General features: G+C 41.1%; 1 protein-coding gene across 1 annotated transcript; it reads right to left on the bottom strand.

Annotated features, from left to right (window-relative positions):
- Positions 1 to 1,154: 1,154 nt before the first annotated feature.
- LOC127335064 (uncharacterized) lies at positions 1,155 to 6,131 on the bottom strand. Its single transcript, XM_051361653.2, has 8 exons — positions 5,886 to 6,131; positions 5,228 to 5,369; positions 4,787 to 4,888; positions 4,208 to 4,323; positions 3,552 to 3,808; positions 3,363 to 3,453; positions 2,192 to 3,286; positions 1,155 to 2,041 (listed from the first exon to the last, which is right to left on the bottom strand). Exons 1-7 carry the CDS (start codon positions 5,997 to 5,999, stop codon positions 2,870 to 2,872), a joined length of 1,239 nt encoding a protein of 412 aa, XP_051217613.1. The 5' UTR covers positions 6,000 to 6,131; the 3' UTR covers positions 1,155 to 2,041; positions 2,192 to 2,869.
- Between the last annotated feature and the right edge of the window lie 12,603 nt (positions 6,132 to 18,734).

The following is an 18,734-nucleotide window of genomic DNA, read 5'->3' as shown; positions in this document are numbered from 1 at the left end:
CTTTGATTTACAAGATTTAGAGAATATACTATAGGAATATGAAAAGCATGGAGTTTAGACGTACTGTATTCCTGAAGACTATAGAATTGGAAAACTACATGAAGTAGCATCAAGGAGTGAAACATAAAAGCAAACAAAAAAAAAATATAGCACGAGGTTTGACTGGAAGAAAAAAATCCTCTCTGAAATATTGCGCAAAAGAATCCTTAACAGGAAGTCCAAATGATTTTAGTCCTGTGAATCAAACGACCTACACAGGAAAAATTCCTAAATATTCAAAAAATTCTGATAATCCTACGAAGTTCTTTTGAATAAAAAAAGGGTCCTTAACATGCATGCATTTTTCTCTGATAATTACCAGCTACCAACTATTGCACCGCTACACCATGAGCTAGTTAAGCAACAGTTACATCAACAGCTGCTCTAATCGGGAAGTAAAATTAGTAGGCAGTCCTAACCTTACGAAGTAGGGCCTCGGCCTTGTCCGCGTCCTCCTCGATCTCATCTGCAACGGCCTTGATCCTGGATGCTGCCTTCTTTATGGTTTGATTCTCGGGAAACGCTTCAGAGACATCTTCGGCGATCTTCTCAGCCGCCTCCGCCACTCTGTCGACCACTTCGATTGCTGCCTCTGCGGTCTCCTCCGCCTTATCTATTGGTTCGATTTTATTACACACAGAGAGAATTCGTAATCAAGATGCACCCTAAAGATCCACATAATATACAAGTGCGTCAAGTGGTATATCTGATTCCGAGTTACCTTGCATTGCTCTCATCTGTCTGTATAAAGGCACCGCAGCAAAGGAGGCACCAACGACGAATGTGACCCTGAGAAGCTCATATGTAGCTTGTGAGTGTGAGAAGGAGATTGATGAAACAAATCTAGAATATGTGGATGAGAAACGCATGCAACTGTGCAAGTTTTCTGCATGTACGTACGCACCATGAAGGTATGTTGGAAAATAGATCGGGCAATGAGAAATCTCCTCCTGCTGGCAGTTCTCCGGGGCCAACTGCACGGATTCTGGAACAAAACAGGTGAGTTTTTTTTCTGTAAAAAAAATGGACAAAATCGGTATGCGCTATAGTTACTTCATCCTAAGAACAAGAAGCTTACAGTGGGACACGAGTAGTACAACATAGCGTGCACTTACTGTGTTGCTCTTCTTATCGGCTGAACACGGTTGATGCCCCAAGACTTCATGGTTAAGCCGACAAGGGTTTGCCGGCGTTGAACTGATACAGATATACCCGTGCCCCGTCGTTGCCGAGAAACCTCTGGAATGTATGGCGCCAAGGCTTTGGAGGTAACACAAGATATGAGGATCGCCATCAGAATTTGAAGGAGTCTCTCGGCTGCTTTCCTCAACGTTGAGGCCAACGAGTTTCGAGCTTGTGAAATCTTCCTTGTGTTCCTTTCTTGAGCAGAGAGTTCTAACCAACTGAGATCTTAGCAGTCTGCACCAATCATATAAAAGGAAATGACAAAGCGAGAACTATTGGTTTTTGGACTAGGATACAACAGCGAAAGCGGGAATTATTAGATTTCGGGCTAGCATCCAACAGCACGCCACACACGAGGATACATATAGCCACATACTATTAAGTCATAGATATGGGAGCCCACACAGTTTTGGCCACTCGTACAACTTGTCTATTTCCAGATCGTTTCTTGGCTTATAGCACGTACGCAACGCGACTCACAATCTCGTCACGAACAGTAGAGATGAGGTTCAAGTAACTCTAGCCGGATCTTAAACATGACAGCATTGCCAGACTCTACGTACTATCTAGCTGTATATGATAGAAAATTCAGTTAACGGATTGCATGCTTGCGTACTAACTGCATGTGGATCATTTGAGCATCTGCAACCCAACGCCTACAAGTCAAACGCTAAAATGTACTAATCAGTTTTGTCTCCATTCACATCACTCAAACTTCATCAGCCACATTGCATTTTTTTTTGTTTCCTTTCCTTCATTCACTAGGGATCTTCCAATAGGATTGCCAAGCCGCCATGATCCATCTATTCTTCGCAATCTGTAAACACAACAGGTAATGGGAAAACATATAAAGATACATACTGGAGTATATATCATGTGCAGGGAGATGGAAAATAGAAAACAAAACATGTTGCTTAAAGCAATCGGAATCTAGAAAGCCATAGTGTTAAAGGGTTACATAGTATACCTGCCATTGGATGGAAAATTAATGAGTTCTTCACAACTCCATTTTCTTAAAACGTTTGCATTCCAAAAGATAGTCAGATAAAGGCGAGAGAAAACATGAGTTAACTAGTTTGCCACGAGCACTGAATCAGCGATATTGATTTAGCAAATACAACACTTCATAATCTTCTCATCAATCACGTAAGGACCTTCATTATTGTATACCAGGCATCACAAGCTAGTGCTGATCCACATTTAGCTGAGTTCTAGACATGGCCTATCCTTTTCCAGTATTAGTTAGAAACTGTAAGCATCAGCCAGCTATGGTAGTACATCGCCAGCACAACTTTTTTGCAGGAGAGGAGAGGGAAAGCTCAGCTTTCTTTGCAGGCTGGCAAAAGACCAGAACTGAAATAATGTTTCTCAGAGCCGATCCGGGTACAGATCCATACTGCGTCACTTCTTGACCTCTGTTTCACCTGGCTATGTACTCTGTCCAGTATTGTATCGATGCCAAGCGAGCCAGGTCTAGTTTCTGCTTAGTCATTCATGCTCAAACTGAAGATTACTAGTCTAATGGTCCTGTCATTGCAACCATGTCACTGTGCAAACCATCAGAATAGCAAAGTTCCTCCAGTGTGATCAGCAAATCGCCTGTGAAAATAAGACTTTCAATTCCTTCTGTACAAGCAAGTTGCAATTAATTTGAATTGACATATGTGGTAGAGGAAACATTCCCCTCTCTTGGTATTGGCATTGTCAAGGAGACTAGTTCAAATCGGCCATTCTCAACATTCTTCTCGGGGCTGACTGAAATCTGGAAACAGAATGGACTGTTCTTGCCTGGGTTCAGAAGGCATTTCACTAAAATGAGCCAAATAAGATGAAAATCTGGCTTTTTTCCGGTTCTTTTCCTTTTAGTAATCCCTATCTTGCCAGTGCCATCTAGCATCCTAGAAGTGCTTGGGCTGCCAGATTCACAAGTTTCTAACAGCATGCAGTGGCGGCTCTTGTAGCATTCAGACACATCATCTGCGATAATATTTCCAAATAAGGTCTCAGCAACTTTATTCCTCACAAGCACAGGAACCTGTCCAGATTGGTCTCGCACATAGATCTGCAGATCGTGCAAAGATGGTTTTATTAATTATTTTCATCAAATAAAAAATTGAGGTGGGTGTACAACTTCTTACCATGAATGGTTTGTATATCTGGCCAACAGCGTGGACATACTTAGGATTATCTGGACAATCAATTGGACAAGTACTGTCTCCATGAAGGTTTCTGCATAAAGATTTACTATATCATGACAGCCAGGGCAATTTTCTTAGCTGGTTCATATAACTGATAAAATGTTGATAAGAAGACATGCATGTGCATACTTTCGGTATAGAGGTAAACCACATAACTTGCAACCAGTAGTAATGAAATCTCTGACAATATCATTATGTTCATTCAAAGAAAGTTTCTCGATTACTGTCAATTGCTCCTTCAAGGGGGTAAGAGAACCCATTAATACGATTTTTCCAATAGAAGCAGAAATATTGAAATTGCATGGTTTGCTCTGAGATATTAGTTCTGAGATGGACAAGTCTGCTGAATTATTTTCTGCTTTTTCTTTCCAATTCTTCAACATCACCTGCAGTACAATATTACAAGAGTTTTATTTGTTTACACTGTACAGATTTTCAAAAACAAAATGTTAATTCTGGAAGATATACAATAAGGCAAATTTGATAATTTTGATAAACTTCTATCACTAGGTGACGTATCACGTAAATACTAATGATGCCTTGATTGCATGGTTCAATAATTAACATATGATGTAATTCTGATGCAAGATGAAATGAGAAACACAGGAGCCGCATCCAAAAGGCTTCTATTGCCAAATCCTAAGAAACAAGCTCATGTTTATGTTGAAACTTCGTTCTTTCAACCTCTAAACAAAATGTAAGGGAAGAAAGAGAAATTTAGATATGCCGATTGCTACCTATCCCAAATGAAACTGAAATTTTACTGCCTCGGGGCAGATTTTTACCTGATGAAGATTTTCCGTGCAAGCACGTTTGGTGTGTAAGATCCACTCTGACAGTCTTCTTAACTTCGATCTTGTAGCAGCCCCGACTTTACAATTAATTATTAGTTCACCAATCCCTGATAAAAACAGCTCATGCACTAAGTTATCGAGTAATACAGTTTGTTTTCTTCTCAAACACAATTATCTGTTGCGGAAAACGAAAGTAGAGGTTAATATAATAGGTGACCCACAAAAAACAAGCATAAAATACTTTGAAAAGGATATTTTTACAAGAACAAACAACAAACCATGAGACATGTTGGAACACATTGCTATCTTTTCGTGCATGAAACTCAACGGGTGCCGGAGGAAAAAGGTCTAGATTTCAAGAACTAGCCAAGATAACAAAAATAAAAATATGTGTTTAAGGGAAGGAAGAAACACTGTTTGCCTAGTACATGTTGCCCAATTGCTAGATAGTAAAGCTTGTAAAACTGTATTGTAACTGCTCCTGCGTCAGGCATTCAGAAGGAATGCAACCAAGACAATGCCAGTAACATCTAAAGGGTGCTCATAAATAAAACATACACCACATCATACCTTCGGGCTGCGTTAAATCTTTAGAGTTCAGCAATACTTGGACTGCAGATGTCTGAGTAGCTCTCCCCTCCAAGCCATTTCTGAATTCTACTATCTTAATATCTGAAGCAAAATAAAGAGAGATGCCCGATAAGTAGCAGATAAAACGGACATCTCCATTTTTTTATCAACTAAACAACAAATGCTCCCCCACCAGGCACCAGGTAACTAGCAATCCTACTTCGCTTTTTCATCAACTACTAAAGAAGCTAATTGGTTAAATCGGAAACAAGTTGCCCCCCCCCCCCAGAACAAATGGGCATCTCCGTTTTAAATCAACTAAATAACAAATGCTCCCTCAGCAGGTAACTAGCAATCCTACTTCGCTTTTTAATCAGATAAAGAAGCTGATTCATTAAAACAGAAAACATCTCACAGGTAAAATGCCAGGTTGTTCCTTACTCTGCAACAGTAAAACGTCGCCCGCCACTATGGTCGAACTAGTACTGTTGGACCATAGAGATACAGAGAAGCTCGACCTCGTGTCGTCACCAACTTCTAGTATGACTCTCTCGTACGTCCTTCCGGTTGCGGCATTTTGCTCCTGGGAAAACAAAAGGAGGTGTCTAGCCTCAGGCCAAGAAGACGAAATGTGTGTAGGTATCGTTGAAAGATTGCTGCACTAGTCAATTGAACCAAAAGTCCGAGCTGATGGAAAGAGACTAGCCAGTGTATTTATATTCAACACCCCCCCGCCCTCACGTCTAGGCTATTTTAGTCCTTAGCGTGGGTTTGGTGCGGGCCGCGCAGAATCTTTTTTCTTTTTGTTTTTAAAACTGCGTGAGCAGAGTCTTGAACTTGAGACCTCTTGGCTCTGATACCATAAAAGATTGCTGCACTAGCCAATTGAACCAAAAGTCCGAACTGATGGAAAGAGACTAGGCAGTGTATTTATATTCAACAATCGTAACAACCATTCTATTGATTATTGAATTGCTGATTTTTTTTACATGTATGGGGTGTGCATGTGCACTGATGTATTTTCCCATTCTACTTCCCTTTTCCACATCGAAGCATAACTACCAAGATTCTACTGGGTCGAAGTAGGGTTGCTAATTACCTGGTGGGGGAGGACACGGCGAACGGACGCCAGCAGCTGCACGAGTCCGCCGACATGGCCGGCGGCCGCCGAGAGGTCGATGAGCGGCCCGTACCAGCTCACGACCGCCGCCATGGTGCGGGCGCTGCGAGCGGCGAGCGGGATGTGCCTTGGGACCGAGCTGTAGCGGGGAAGGCGCACGAGCTCTGGCGGTGGTTGTGCGGCGCCGCCTGCGCCGGCCTCCTTTCGTCCCGAAAAGCTCAAAACGGTAGGGGGCGGCGTGGGCTCGGCCCTCGCAAGCTCTGCTCTTTTCTCCCGCGCCAGTGGCAGATCTGTCCTCTACTTGGGCCTGCTGGAATAAATTAGCCGGGCTGGCCCATAGACGCTAGCAACACGCAAGTCCGGCCTCCCTTTCGGCGCCAAATGCGGATGATCTACCGGGGCGATCCTATCAGGTCAGTGCTTACCAAGCACCGCACACCCTGGTCGGGTATAGGGCCCGGCCCATTTTTGTTTGATCTTTTTGTTTGTTTATTCGTTTTCTTTCTTTTTTGTTTGTTTTCTGTTTTCTTTTCTGTTTCTTTTTTAAAAAAGTTCGGAAAAAATTAAATAAAAAATGTTTAAAATTTAAAAATGTTCAAAGTTAAAAATGTTCTAATTTAAAATTTGTTTAAATTTGAAAAATGTTCAAATATAAAATTTGTTCAAATTTAAAATTTGTTCACTTTGAAAATTGTTAAAAGTAGAAAATTGTTCAAAGTAGAAAATTGTTGAAATTAGAAAAATATTCAAACCGAAAAAAATTATCAGATAGAAAAGAAACGAAAAAAGAAAATCGTTTACGGGCCGGGCCAAGCAAGCCACGTCGGGCGTGCGTGGGGTGTGCGGTGTCGTACGGGCACCGCACTGGTCGGCATACAGGATGCCCGAAATCGTTAAAAAAGGCCGACCTTCACGAAGGGAGACAACTCGCTCCGCATGCGACAAGTGGCGCGCTGTGGTGTCAGAAAATCCCTGAGAAGTAGTCTCCCTGCTCGCCACGTGTCGCAAGGGGAAGCAAGGTGGGGATGAGAGAGGAGAGAGAAGAGCTGGGTTGTGTCAGTTTTTCCCTTTTTTTCATAGATTCGTTTTTTCAAAATGAATTATCTTGATAACCGTAAGTCCAAATGACGAACCGTTTCCACTTTTGATATCCTCTCGTCGAGATCTTCAAAACTAGATCTCATGTTGATAGGTTTCGAGATATTTCTTTCGTACTTCCTATATTACTATGGTTGTACTCGTGTTGTGTATCGAACTGTACTCATGCATTATTGATACGTCTCCAACGTATCCATAATTTCTTATGTTCCATGCTAGTTTTATGACAATACCAACATGTTTTAGTCATACTTTATAATGTTTTTATGCATTTTCCGAGATTAACCTATTAACAAGATGCCGCAGTGCCAGTTCCTGTTTTCTGTTGTTTTTTATTTCAGAAAAGTTAGTTTACGAATATTCTCGGAATTGGACGAAAAAAAGCCCACGGTCTTATTTTCCACGGAGTCTTCCAGAACACCGAAGAGGAGACGAAGAGGAGCCACGAGGCGGCCACGCCATAGGGGGGCGCGGCCCCACCTCCTGGCGCGCCGCCCTATGGGGTGGGCCCCTCGGGACTCCCCCGACGCTGCCCCTTCGCCTATTTATTCCTTCCGTCGCGAAAACCCTAGTACCGAGAGCCAGAACACCAGAACAGTTCCAGAGACGCCGCCGCCGTCAACCCTATCTCGGGGGGTTCAGGAGATCGCCTCCGGCACCCTGCCGGAGAGGGGAATCATCACCGGAGGGCTCTACATCACCATGTCCGCCTCCGGACTGATGCGTGAGTAGTTCATCCTTGGACTACGGGTCCATAGCAGTAGCTAGATGGTTGTCTTCTCCTCTTGTGCTATCATGTTTAGATCTTGTGAGCTGCCTATCATGATCGAGATCATCTATTTGTAATGCTACATGTTGTGTTTGTTGGGATCCGATGAATATGGAATACTATGTCAAGTTGATTATTGATCTATCATATATGTTATTTATGTTCTTGCATGCTCTCCGTTGCTAGTAGAGGCTCTGGCCAAGTTGATACTTGTGACTCCAAGAGGGAGTATTTATGCTAGATAGTGGGTTCATGTCTCCATTGAATCTGGGGGAGTGACAGCAACCCGTAAGGTTGTGGATGTGCTATTGCCACTAGGGATAAAACATCAATGCTTTGTCTCAGGATATTTGTATTGTTTACATTACGCACAATACTTAATGCAATTGTCTGTTGTTTGCAACTTAATACTGGAAGGGGTGCGGATGCTAACCCGAAGGTGGACTTTTTAGGCATAGATGCATGCTGGATGGCGGTCTATGTTCTTTGTCGTAATGCCCTAAGTAAATCTCATAGTAGTCATCATGATATGTATATGCTTCTCTATTTGTCAATTGCCCAACTGTAATTTGTTCACCCAACATGCTATTTATCTTATTGGAGAGACACCACTAGTGAACTGTGGATCCTGGTCCATTCTTTTACATCTGAAATACAACCTACTGCAATCATTGTTCTCTTTTGTTTTCTGCAAGCAAACATAATTCTCCACACCATACGTTTAATCATTTGTTTTCAGCAAGCCGGTGAGATTGACAACCTCACTGTTAAATTGGGGCAAAGTAGTTTGATTGTGTTGTACAGGTTTGATACGTCCAAAACGTATCTACTTTCCCGAACACTTTTGCTATTGTTTTGCCTCTAATTTGTGTATTTTGGATACAACTAACACGGACTAACGCTGTTTTCAGCAGAATTGCTCTGGTGTCTCGTTTTTGTGCAGAAATCCAACTTTCAGGAAAATCCTCGAAATTTATGCCAAAGGTCTTATTTTTTCAGAAGAATTACGGAGCCAGAAGGGCAAGCCAGGTGGAGGCCCGAGGCCCCCACACGCTAGGCCGGCGCGGCCCAGGAGGGGGGCGCGCCGCCCTATTGTGTGGCCGCCTCGGCTGGCCCCCGACGCCCTCCTCTGGACTACTTAACGCCTTCGACCTAAAAACGCACGGGGGGTTAGAAGAAATCGCCAGAAGACATCCAGTACGCCGCCACCATCGCGAAACTCCGTCTCGGGACCAGAAACTCCGTTCTGGCACCTCGCCGGGACGGGGAATTGGAGGAGATCATCGCCATCATCACCACCGACGCCTCTCCATCGACCAGCCATGTTTCCCCCATCCATGTGTGAGTAATTCCCCCGCTGTAGGCTGAAGGGGATGGTAGGGATTGGATGAGATTGGTCATGTAATAGCATAAGATTGTTAGGGCATAGTGCCTAGTATCCGTAATTGGTACTTTTATGATATTGTTGCAACTTGTTATGCTTAATGCTTGTCACTAGGGCCCGAGTGCCATGATTTCAGATCTGAACATGTTATTGTTTCATGATGATATGCATTGTTTTATGATCTTACCTGCAAGTTGTATACACGTATTGTTGTCCGGAACCCGAGGCCCCAAAGTGACAGAAATTGGGACAACCGAAGGGGAAGGCGGTGATATGAGGATCACATGTGTTCACGGAGTGTTAATGCTTTGCTCCGGTGCTCTATTAAAAGGAGTGCCTTAATTTCCAGTAGATTCCCTAGAGGCCCGGCTGCCACCGGCTGGTAGGACAAAAGATGTTGTGCAAGTTTCTCATTGCGAGCACGTACGACTAAATATGGAACACATGCCTATTGATTGATTAGTACTTGGATACCATTTTATTATTATCTGCAAATGCCCTGCTTTGATTGTTACATGAGTTTCTCTCATCCATGCAACGCCCGTTCATCCATCCCTGTGCCTACAATATTTTAACCCTGCTGTTTACTATAATCACTACTGCTGTCTTTGTTACTCTGTCGTTATTTCACTATCGCCATCGCTATAAAATCACATTATCGATAAACTCTTGCGAGCAAGTCTGTTTCCAGGTGCAGCTGAATTGACAACTCCGCTGTTAAGGCTTTCAAGTATTCTTTGTCTCCCCTTGTGTCGAATCAATAAATTGGGTTTTACTTCCCGCGAAGACTGTTGCGATCCCCTATACTTGTGGGTCATCAAGGTTCCACGTTGGCGCCGGAATCACTGGTGTTGCGCCGCACTACACTCCTCGACCAACAACCTTCACGTGGCCTTCATCTCCTACTGGTTCGATAACCTTGGTTTCATACTGAGGGAAAACTTGCTGCTGTGCTCATCATACCTTCCTCTTGGGGTTCCCAACGGACGTGTGCTTTACCGTCACAAGGAGCTACTTTTCTAGCGCTGTTACACCCCAGGAATTTCTAACCCCCACACGCCAGCAGCAACTTTTCTGGCGCCGTTGCCGGGGAGTAATCAAGACACTCCATCAAGCCCGTCAACCGCCATCAAATACTTTTCTGGCGCCGTTGCTGGGGAGATCAAGACACGCTGCAAGGGGAGTCTCTCACATCCAATCTCTTTACTTTGTTTATTGTCTTGCTTTATTTTATTTTCTGTCTTGTTTGCTTTCTTTATATCAAAAACACAAAAAAAATTAGTTACTTGTTTTACTTTATTTAATTTGGTTTGCTTTATTACTGTTAAAATGAATACTCCTGAGAACACTAAGTTGTGTGACTTCACTAGCACAAATAATAATGATTTCATATGCACTCCTATTGCTCCACCTGCTACTACAGCAGAATTCTATGAAATTAAACCTGCTTTACTAAATCTTGTTATGAGAGAGCAATTTTCTGGTGTTAGTACTGATGATGCTGCTGCCCATCTTAATAATTTTGTTGAACTTTGTGAAATGCAAAAGTATAAGGATATAGATGGGGATATTATAAAACTGAAATTGTTTCCTTTCTCCTTAAGAGGAAGAGCTAAAGATTGGTTGCTATCTTTGCCTAAAAATAGTATTGATTCATGGACTAAATGTAAAGATGCTTTCATTGGAAAATATTATCCTCCTGATAAAATTATATCTTTGAGAAGTAGCATTATGAATTTTAAGCAATTGGATAATGAACATGTTGCCAAGCATGGGAGAGAATGAAATCTTTGGTAAAGAATTGCCCTACCCATGGACTAACTACTTGGATGATCATCCAAACCTTTTATGCAGGATTAATTTTTTTTTCAAGGAACCTATTGGGTTCAGCTGCTGGAGGTACTTTTATGTCCATCACTTTGGGTGCTGCAACAAAGCTTCTTGATGATATGATGATCAACTACTCTGAATGGCACACTGAAAGGACTCCTCAAGGTAAGAAGGTAAATTCTGTTGAAGAAACCTCTTCCTTGAGTGATAAGATTGATGTTATTATGTCTATTCTTGTTAATGGTAAATCTCATGTTGATCCTAATAATGTTCCTTTAGCTTCATTGGTTTCTCAAGAAGGGCATGTTGATGTGAACTTCATTAAAAATAATAATTTCAACAACAATGCTTATAGGAATAATTTTGGTAACAACAACTATAGGCCATATCCTTCTAATAGTGGTAATTGTTATGGTAATTCTTATGGTAATTCTTACAACAATAGTTGGAGTATACCCTCTGATCTTGAAGTCATGCTTAAAGAATTTATTAGTACACAAACTGCTTTTAACAAATCTGTTGAGGAAAAGTTTTGTAAAATTGATGTTCTTGCTTCTAAGGTTGATAGTCTTGCTCTTGATATTGATCTTTTGAAACTGAAAGTTATGCCTAATGAAGTTAAAGATACTAAGTCATTCGCTACAGCAAATGCTATCCAGGTTCGAATTAATGACAATATTAGAATGTTGGCTGAATTGCATGCTAGGTGGGAAAGAGAAGAAAAACTTGCTAAAGAGAATAATATAGCTAGAGTTTGGACTATTACCTCCACTAGTAATGTTGATGCTTCACATGTTGCTAAACCTCCTACTATCAATGGTAAAATAATTGGTGTTGGCAATGTTTCTACTTCTACTACAAAGCATGCAAAATTGCCCAAATCGCTTAAACCTGTTTGTGATAAAAGTGCTGAAATTTTTCAAAGTGTTGGGGACAATGGTTCCATTGCTTTAGATCATGATGGTTTTTATTTTGATAATTGTCATATCTCTGAAGTTATTAAGTTCTTGCAAAAACTTGCTAGAAGTCCTAATGCTAGTGCTATAAACTTGGCCTTTACAAAACATATTACAAATGCTCTCATTAAAGCTAGAGAAGTGAAATTAAAACTTGAAGCTTCTATCCCTAGGAAGTTGGAAGATGGTTGGGAGCCCATCATTAAGATGAAGGTCAATGATTTTGATTGCAATGCTTTATGTGATCTTGGTGCAAGTATTTCTGTTATGCCTAAGAAACTTTATGATATGCTTGACTTGCCACCGTTGGAATGTTGTTATTTGGATGTTAATCTTGCTGATAATTCTATAAAGAAACCTTTGGGGAGAATAAACAATGTTCACATTATGGTTAACAATAACCTTGTCCCCGTTGATTTTATTGTTTTGGATATTGAATGCAATGCATCTTGTCCTATTGTTTTGGGAAGACCCTTTCTTCGAACCGTTGGTGCTATTATTGATATGAAAGAAGGAAATATTAAATATCAATCCCTCTTAAGAAAGGTATGGAACACTTCCCTAGAAAGAGAATGAAGATGCCTTTTGATTCTATTGTTAGAACAAATTATGATGTTGATGCTTCTTCTTTTGATGTTACTTGATTTACACTTTCTGCGGCTAGCTGAAAGGCGTTAAAGAAAAGCGCTTATGGGAGACAACCCATTATTTTATTTCTGAAATTTTTGTTTTATATTTGAGTCAAGGTGCTTGTTACTACTGTAGCAATACCTTTGTATCTTTATTTTCTTGTATTTTTGTGCCAAGTATAGTCTCTAATAGAAAGTTGATGCTAGATTTGGATTTCTACGCAGAAACAGATTTTTAGCTGTCACGAATTTGCGTTTTTCTCTCTGTTGAAGAATCTAAAAATTCTGAAACAATTCATGCGTGATCCTCAGATATGTACGCAACTTTCATTAGTTTTGAGTTTTCTGATCTGAGCAAGTTAAGTGCCTCGAAAAAATTCGTCTTTATGGACTGTTCTGTTTTGACAAATTCTGCATTTTATTTCACATTGCCTCTTTTACTGTGTTTGAGTGGATTTCTTTGCTCCATTAAATTTTAGTAGCCTTGGGTAATGTCCAGAAGTGTTGGTAATGATTGTGTCCTTGCTGAACATGTGAATTTTTGATTATGCACTAACCCTCTAATGAGATTGTTTTGAGTTTGGTGTGGAGGAAGTTTTCAAGGATCAAGAGAGGAGGATGATATAATATGATCAAGAAGAGTGAAAAGTCTAAGCTTGGGGATACCCCCATGGTTCATCCCTGCATATTTCAAGAAGACTCAAGTGTCTAAGCTTGGGGATGCCCAAGGCATCCCCTTCTTCATCAACAACTTATCAGGTCACCTCTAGTGAAACTATATTTTAATTCCGTCACATCTTATGTGCTTTACTTGGAGCGTCTGTTTGCTTTTATTTTTGTTTATGTTTGAATAAATTCGGATCCTAGCAATCCTTGTGTTGGAGAGAGACACGCTCCGCTTTTTCATTTGAACACTTGTGTTCTTCATTTTATCTTTCATGTTCATGGCGAAAGCTGAAAGCCGCAGCACTTATTCTTATTGTTATTTGGTTGGAAACAGAAAATGCTTCATATTGTCTTGAATAATTTGATACTTGGCAATTGTTTTGAGCTCTCAAGTAGATCATGTTTAAGCTCTTGCATCATGTAGTTTAAACCTATTAGTGGAGAACTACCGTAGAGCTTGTTGAAATTTGGTTTGCATGATTGGTCTCTCTAAGTCTAGATATTTTCTGGTAAAGTGTTTGAGCAACAAGGAAGACAGTGTAGAGTCTTATAATGCTTGCAATATGTTCTTATGTAAGTTTTGCTGTACCGGTTCATACTTGTGTTTGCTTCAAACAACCTTTCTAGCCAAAGCCTTGTACTGAGAGGGAATGCTTCTCGTGCATCCAAAACCTTGAGCCAAAACCTATGCCATTTGTGTCCACCATAACTACCTACTATGTGGTATTTTTCTGCCATTCCAAAGTAAATTGCTTGTGTGCTACCTTTAAAACCTTTCAAAAATTTATTCCTTGTCTTTGCAATACATAGCTCACGGGAAAGTAGCCTAAAAACTATTGTGGTAATGAATATGTCGCTTATGTATCTTAGTTCTTATAAGTTGCTTGTTGAGCGGTAACCATGTTTCTGGGGACGCCATCAACCTGTCACACCTTTGTTGAATATCATGTGAGTTGCTATGCATGTTCGTCTTGTCTGAAGTAAGGGAGATTTGCCATGAGTTAAATGGTTTGAGTATGCATGTTGTTAGAGAAGAACATTGGGCCGCCAACCAAAGCCATGTATCATGGTGGAAGTTTCAGCTTGGACATTAATCCTCAGAATCTCTTATGAGAATATTATTTGTTGTTGAATGCTTAAAGCATAAAAGAGGAGTCCATTATCTGTTTTCTATGTTGTCCCGGTATGGATGTCCTCAAGTTGAGATCTATCAAAATCGAGAAATCAAATGCGATTTATCTCCTTGGACCTTTGTACAGGTGGCATAGAGGTAACCCTTTGTGACACTTGGTTGAAACATATGTAATGCGATGATAATCCATGGAAATTCGAGCTAATTAGGACAAGGTGCGGGCACTATTAGTATTCGATGCATGAGGCTTGCAACTTATAGGAAGTTTTATGCATAACCCATATGAATTATTACTACCGTTGACACAATTGTTTCCATGTTTTCAAAATAAAAGCTCTAGCACATGAGTAATCCCTGCTTCCCTCTGCGAAGGGCCTTTCTTTTACTTTATGTTGAGTTAGTTTACCTACTTCTTTCTATCTTAGAAGCAAACACTTGTGTCAACTGTGTGCATTGATTATTACATGCTTACTTATTGCACTTATTATATTACTTTGTGTTGACAATTATCCATGAGATATACATGTTGAAAGTTGAAAGCAACTGCTGAAACTTAAATCTTCCTTTGTGTTGCTTCAAAACCTCTTATTAAGAATCTATTGCTTTATGAGTTAACTCTTATGCAAGATGATACGTCCAATTTGCATCACTATTTTATATCATAATTTGCTGTTATTCATTGATATATTTCATATTTGTAGATGATACTTATGTTATGTCATCTATTTTGCATGTTTCATGATTATTTGGGGATCGCGCACCGGAGCCAGGATTCTGCTGGAAAAAGCACCGTCAGAATGCAATATTTCGGAAGATCAACAGTTAAAGGAAATTATACGAAAATTCCTATTTTTCCAGATGACGAAGGGAGCCAGAAGGGGGAGAAGAGGGGACCCGAGGTGGGCCCACCCCATAGGCCGGCGCGGCCCAAGGCCTGGCCGCGCCGCCCTGTGAGGAGGGGGGGCCACAACCCCTCTCGCCTCCTTTTCTTCGCGTATGCCTTCGTCCCGAAAACCTAAGCCAGAGGGGTACGTCGAACAGAGCCACAGCCGCCTCTGCGGGGCGGAGAACACCAGAGAGAAAAGAGCTCTCCGGCGGGCAGGAATCCGCCGGGGAAATTCCCTCCCGGAGGGGGAAATCGACGCCATCGTCACCGTCATCAAGCTGGACATCATCTCCATCACCATCACCATCATCTTCATCATCATCACCGCCGTCTCCATGTAGGGATTCGTTGCATAGAAAACAAAAAATTTCCTACCGCGAACACGAAATCCAAGCCAAGATGCAATCTAGAAGACGGTAGCAACGAGGGGATTGTCGAGTCTCACCCTTGAAGAGATTCCAAAGCCTACAAGATGAGGCTCTTGTTGCTGCGGTAGACGTTCACTTGCCGCTTGCAAAAGCGCGTAGAAGATCTTGATCACAGCGCCACGAACGGGCAGCACCTCCGTACTCGATCACACGTTCGGTTGTTGATGAAGACGACGTCCACCTCCCGTTCCAGCGGGCAGCGGAAGTAGTAGCTCCTCTTGAATCCGACAGCACGACGGCGTGGTGTCGGTGGCGGTGGAGAACTCCGGCGGAGCTTCGCTAAAGCACGCGGGAGCTATGGAGGAGAGGGGGGCGGCTAGGGTTTGGGAGGGGGTGGCCGGCCACTCAAGGGGGGCGGCCAGGTTGTGGTCTTGGGGTGGCCGGCCCCCTCCCCTTGGCCCCTCATTATATAGGTAGAAGCCCCAAGTGTTGGACTACAAGTCTCCGAATAAGACCCGAACCCAAAACCTTCCATGTGATAGGGAAACCTACCCAAGGTGGGAATCCCACTTGGGTGGGATTCCCCCTTCCATGTGGGGGGGTGGCCGGCCCACATAGGGGGAGTCCACTTGGGACTCCTCCCCCACTAGGGTTGGCCGGCCATGGAGGTGGAGTCCCTCCGGGACTCCACCTTCCTTGGTGGTTTCTTCCGGACTTTTCTAGAACCTTCTAGAACCTTCCATAGAACCTTCCGCGTCATTTTAATTCACATAAAATGACATCCTATATATGAATCTTATTCTCCGGACCATTCCGGAACTCCTCGTGATGTTCGGGATCTCATCCGGGACTCCGAACAAATATTCGAACTCCATTCCATATTCAAGTTCTACCATTTCAACATCCAACTTTAAGTGTGTCACCCTACGGTTCGCGAACTATGCGGACATGGTTGAGTACTCACTCCGACCAATAACCAATAGCGGGATCTGGAGATCCATAATGGCTCCCACATATTCAACGATGACTTTAGTGATCGAATGAACCATTCACATACAATACCAATTCCCTTTGTCACGCGATATTTTACTTGTCCGAGGTTTGATCTTCGGTATCACTCTATACCTTGTTCAACCTCGTCTCCTGACAAGTACTCTTTACTCGTACCGTGGTATGTGGTCTCTTATGAACTTATTCATATGCTTGCAAGACATTAGACGACATTCCACTGAGAGGGCCCAGAGTATATCTATCCGTCATCGGGATGGACAAATCCCACTGTTGATCCATATGCCTCAACTCATACTTTCCGGATACTTAATCCCACCTTTATAACCACCTATTTACGCAGTGGCGTTTGATGTAATCAAAGTACCTTTCTGGTATAAGTGATTTATATGATCTCATGGTCATAAGGACTAGGTAACTATGTATTGAAAGCTTATAGCAAATAACTTAATGACGTGATCTTATGCTACGCTTAATTGGGTGTGTCCATTACATCATTCATACAATGATATAACCTTGTTATTAATAACATCCAATGTTCATGATTATGAAACTAATCATCCATTAATCAACAAGCTAGTTAAGAGGCATACTAGGGACTCTTTGTTGTTCACATAACACACATGTATCAATGTTTCGGTTAATACAATTATAGCATGGTATGTAAACATTATCATAATCACAAAGATATATTATAATAACCTTTTTTATTATTGCCTCTTGGGCATATCTCCAACAGTCTCCCACTTGCACTAGAGTCAATAATCTAGTTTACATTTGTAAAGATATAACACCTTGGCCTTCTGGTGCTTTATCATGTTTTTCTCACGGGAGAGGTTTTAGTCAACGGATCTGACATGCTCAGAAACGTATGTATTTTGTAATTCATTTGCGTCTTCACGCATCAATCATTTTCCAAATGAGTTGGCATTTATCGTATATGTTTGGTCTTCTGGTGGAACCTTAATTCCGCGGTCTGAAATATGTCACTAATATTGTCATATACAATATAGCTTGAAAGTTCTGACACTATCGGAACTACACCAAGTTCTCAAAGAACTTCTTGACTTAACAACCTCAATCATTGTCAAAACAATGACATACTCTGCCTTCTTTTTTAGAATCCATCACAATATTTAGAACTCTTTTAAATCTAGCGTTGTGCTACCTTTTAAACAACACTTAGCCTAATTTGAGATTGAAATTTTATTTTTATATGTGACAAAACCAATATCGGTGCAACACCTTATAGCGATTTGTTTGTCATTTCTCCATATAAAATTATTTATATATCCTTGGTTCTTCTAAAGTACACAGGGATATTCTTACTGTTTGTCCAATGATCATCACATGAATCATTCTGGTATATGCTCCTAACATTTTAGAGCACAGGACATCTGATTGTATACATATTAATTGTGATCTAAATCACTCATGTGTTTTTACTCATTGAGTGTCAGATACACTCAAGTCTTGTTAAAACTTCATATGACAAGAACATTTTCTTAATATTTCTATATTGAACTACTTCAATATCCTTTCTATGTACTTTGACTTAAACTTATTATGTGTTTCAATCTATCTTCATAAATCTTGACACTAAATATGTTTCAGTTCATATCCTTTCATTGTAGTTTAATTCTCAATGAAACCTTTTTAATCAATTATATAATTACATTATTTATAATCAACGATATGTCATCTACATAAAGTATTATAAATATGTCTCAGCGCTCCCACTTAATTTCTTGCAAATGCAAGCCTCTTCATCGTCTCTGATGAAATCATAACTCTTTGATCATTTCATCCGGTGAAGATTCCAACTCCGTGATACTCACTTCATTCAATTGAAGTTTGTATACCTATCTAGTATTCCACGGACTAGCAAAACAATTGGTTGTATCTTGTATACAACTTTAATACACACTTCTGTTAAGTAATGTATTTTGCCATCCTACTATCATATCTCATAACAGAAATATGTAGCGATTACTAGAATAATCCACATAGACTATAAGCATTGCTACGGAAGATCTAGTCTTATCGTAGTCAACTCTTTGAACTTTGTCATAAACAACTTTTCGACAAGTCGAGCTTATTCA

This window comes from Lolium perenne, chromosome 2, assembly GCF_019359855.2.
Source record: "Lolium perenne isolate Kyuss_39 chromosome 2, Kyuss_2.0, whole genome shotgun sequence".
NCBI classification, from domain to species: domain Eukaryota; kingdom Viridiplantae; phylum Streptophyta; class Magnoliopsida; order Poales; family Poaceae; genus Lolium; species Lolium perenne.
The sequence above is the reverse complement of the archived record's forward strand: the minus strand, read 5'-3'. Positions and strand labels throughout refer to the sequence as shown.